This window comes from Notechis scutatus, chromosome Z, assembly GCF_049901735.1.
Source record: "Notechis scutatus isolate UNSWTSFEM ecotype Mainland chromosome Z, rNotScu1.2, whole genome shotgun sequence".
NCBI classification, from domain to species: Eukaryota; Metazoa; Chordata; class Lepidosauria; order Squamata; family Elapidae; genus Notechis; species Notechis scutatus.
Genome location: NC_142025.1, coordinates 81,758,268 through 81,762,077, shown reverse-complemented (window position 1 = coordinate 81,762,077; position 3,810 = coordinate 81,758,268). Strand labels below are relative to the sequence as shown.

Genomic DNA, 3,810 nt, shown 5'->3' with positions numbered 1-3,810 from the left:
GGCCAGGCCCTACAATCTGATTTTCCAGTGGAAACAAATGGTCTATACTACTGTGACTCTGCCCCAAAAACATTAATCCCAAATATCTGAGTGATCTCATAAAATCAACTCATTATGTATAAAAGAGGCCACTACCTATATTGTCGCCATGGTTCTGGGAATTCTATGATGTCAGGAATCATGGTAAAATGATGTCACAGAGTGGCATTTTCCTGCAGCCTCCATATGGCATAACATGTGGTTGCTTGGTAACCACATAGAATCTCTTCAATTGTTCACTGCAATATTCTAGAGCATCCTTCACTTGGGTAAAGCAAGCAAGAGGGATGTGCATCATGAAATGCGTTGCCCCCTCTGCGACCCAAATTTTCCAGGTTGGAATTCTATTGGTGTATTTGGAAAGGTTGGATGGATTCATACTTCTATGCCCAGCCTCAAACATTAATTGTAGAACAAATACCAATTCTCCCAGGTATGACAATGTGCGCATTCGGGAGACAATTGGTAATTCCATTGAATTTCTTAAGTCAGTTTTAAAATTATGGGGTAGATTAACTCAATCAAATCCTCATGAATATTTGGATGAAATGGGATCCCATGAAAATCTGCTGAAAAAACTGTACAAATCACCCAATGTCTTACAAGTGGCACCCAAAGCAATAATAACCAAAAATGAAGAGATTCAAAAGTTGGAAGTCCAAAAGGATTTAACTATAGAAATTGCAAAAATTTCAGAAAACAAAGAGAAAACTCATGAGTTGGGGATCCAAAAGGAAGTGGCCACAGAAATTTCAGAACATTCCAGTGAATTCAGCATGAGATCTAAAAGCCCTTTGAAATGGTTAAAGAGGCATCAAAAAACAATACAAGAAGATCATGAGCTTGGAAAAAAGCAAACAGGAGAAGAGTTATTTCTTAGCTTCCTAAAGAAAAGGCGACAATTTGCAGAAAGCATACAAAAATTTCAAGGAGAGCAAGTAAAAAAAACTTCATACACCATGATTCAACACTGGTGGAAACCTGCACGACAACAAGCAATTCAGAAGGTTAAGAAGTGGCCACCAGTCACACCTAAAGCAAAAATAACAGGAAAAAAGAAGAAATCTCATGAGTTGGAGATCCAAAAGGATGTAGCTACAGAAATTTCAGAAGCTCTGAAAGTTAAGAGGTTCCCGAAGCATCAGTTCAATCCTCAAGCATCAGTTCACTCTTTACAGAAATGCTCCATTTTACATCTTTCAACTCAGCTGCCTCCTTTGACTTCTTCTATTGTAGTTGATGATAATGGTGAGGAACAGCCTGATAAAATGGTCTTTATTCTGAAATCTGGCAATAGATCAGCAAGGCTCACCCATTTTGTAATCAGCGACCAGGTGAAAGAAAAATATACTCAGAATGAACAAATCCCAGAGAAACTTTTGGAGCAGGAACCTGAGAAGGAACAGGAATCAAGAAAAGATAACCTTCTCAGAAACTTAATAATTGGAGGAAGCAACTCCAGTATACCTACTCAGGAGTCTGAAACTTTCAACGAACTGTTGCCTGATAAAACATTGTCCAACAAAGCGCATTGGGAGTATCAGGAACAAACCACCTCTGTTCCCCTTTTATCTGATTTTTGGTCAAGCAATGATAACTATTTTCTTCAGGGCGATGTCTTTGAAGCTGAGGTGCAAAAACAGTTGGCACATCTGATCCTTAATGAGCCTATGAGGAACCTAATTGCCCACTTGGTCCGTATGATTAAAGTGGACTGCAGAGAACTGACTATCCAGAAGCCTTGTGGTTTTTTCATTGCTAGAATAGGCCTTGCAATGAAACTCCTCAATAAGAGAAATATCATTCAGGAAGCTTCTGCTCTGAGGAAATCCTACTTGTTGCTCACTAAAAATGAAACCAATACGACTATAGCAAGCTCCAGAAAAATGGAGAAACCTTTTGATGAGGTAAAAGCAACCTAGATAAATAATCCTAATAGGAATTAGAATTAGGGTTAGGGTTAGGCTTTTGTGCACAAATAGGAATATTACAAGATTTAGTTACCTAGATGTATCTCTCTTTTCCCTCCCAAATTGATGTAAAGCAATATTTTTTCCATCTATATTTATAGAACTACATTTGTCAGTGATTTATGAAGATTTTTGTTAATATTTTTGAACACTTTTATATAATGTATTGTATCATTAGAATGATTATATAATCATTTTCACTGTAATTTTGTAATTCCATAATGGGTTTTGTAGGACAATAGATGATTTGGCACACTTTTCCATCTGTCTGGTGTCAGACTCTTCCATAGTTCAGCAGACAAGATGGATGGTGAAAAATTTGCCAGGGAAAATTACAAGACAGCATGGAGGGGAACAAGATTTCTGCAACTTGCCTTTGTCTTGCCTTGAGTTTACCATGAAATGGTAAGGACCTCAGGTATGGCAAAGTATAAACCAATAATAAACCAGGATTTTAAGTTCAAGATAATAATTAAAACATGTATGGCTTAGTAAAATAACTTAAAGCTATGGGTTTAGATTAAAGTTGTTGCTAAAATCTTATTAGATATGGGCTAAGAGTCAAATTAAGCAAATTCTAGTGTAGCATTATCTGAGAACCAAGCTGTTATAGAACAGTCTGATTCATACCAATGAGTACAAGTTGGCCTCTATGACATTAGTCCGGATAGAGTTGATGATGTTAAAATAGGTGAAGGCCCATCTTCCACTTTACTTTTCTTTTTTTAACCTTGTAGATACCAAAGCAGGGAATTCCACAGTATGGGAATGGCATCAATTGGTGGTTGGCTGTTTCACTAACAATGGAGATGGTTATTTTAATAATTTGTTTGATTAAGGTAAGCTAAAAAATTATTCTATGTTATCTCTGTGTTATATTAATTTATTTACCCACTATATCTCAAAGTCCTGCAGTGAAAAGATAAACTTCTACAAACTCTTCATATACTGCTTATTTCCTTGAACACCGAAACTCAGGGGGACCACATTACTGCAGCAGGATTTAACATAATGATATTCAATCTCAAAGAGATGGTGTATTATGCTTGAATTCATCCCATCTTTAATTCTGATAGGCAACCTCTAACTGGTAGGCTTGATTTGGTCCATAAGACCTTCTTATTCAGATTACCAAGACCATGTTGGAGATTCCACACCTTTTTATAAACAGAAGATGGAGGGGAAGAGTTTCTTATTGAGAAGCAGGGGAAAAAAGATTCCTTTTCCTCACTGTGAAAAATATTTACATTTATTCCTCACAATCACATCTTTCTTTTTGGATTCAACAGATCTGTTTTCATCGAACTGCCAAAGGAACAGAAGGAACCTGTTGCATTGTGAGCCAAAGTTCTCCCTTCAGTCCGCACATTGAGCAGGAACTGGAACCATTCTGATTGGCTGACCATCTGACAGCTGAGTATAAAAGGGAGCTGTCAGACAGAGTCAGCTGCTGCCTGTCAGTCAGCCATCCTGTTAGCTGGCGGCCACCGCGGGTAACCATTAATAAAGATAAATAAAGATGTTAGCTGAAGTTAACTTCTGAGTCGCGTCCGTTTCTCAAGTCGCCAACTTAACACTGGTGATGAGGGTGAGATCAGCCAAGTGAGGCAACAGAGCTGAAAGTCACTACGCTGAAGTCACTTAATACGGAGCTGAAGTCACCAAAGTCTTCACTAACTAAAGAAGCAGAAGAAAGATGATTGCCACCCAGTCATACCCTTCATTCCATCTGGCGTCTGAAACCTGGGACTCATAGAAATCGTTTCAATTGTTTCCTCAATGCTGCTGATCTAGCAGAAAT

General features: G+C 38.0%; 1 protein-coding gene across 1 annotated transcript; it reads left to right on the top strand.

Moving 5' to 3' along the window:
• The first annotated feature begins 326 nt into the window (after positions 1-326).
• On the top strand, positions 327-3,511 carry LOC148128945 (uncharacterized). Its single transcript, XM_087947330.1, has 3 exons — positions 327-1,946; positions 2,747-2,848; positions 3,299-3,511. The coding sequence occupies exons 1-3, from the start codon at positions 327-329 to the stop codon at positions 3,401-3,403; spliced, it is 1,827 nt and encodes a 608-aa protein (XP_087803456.1). The 3' UTR covers positions 3,404-3,511.
• The last annotated feature ends 299 nt before the right edge of the window (positions 3,512-3,810 follow it).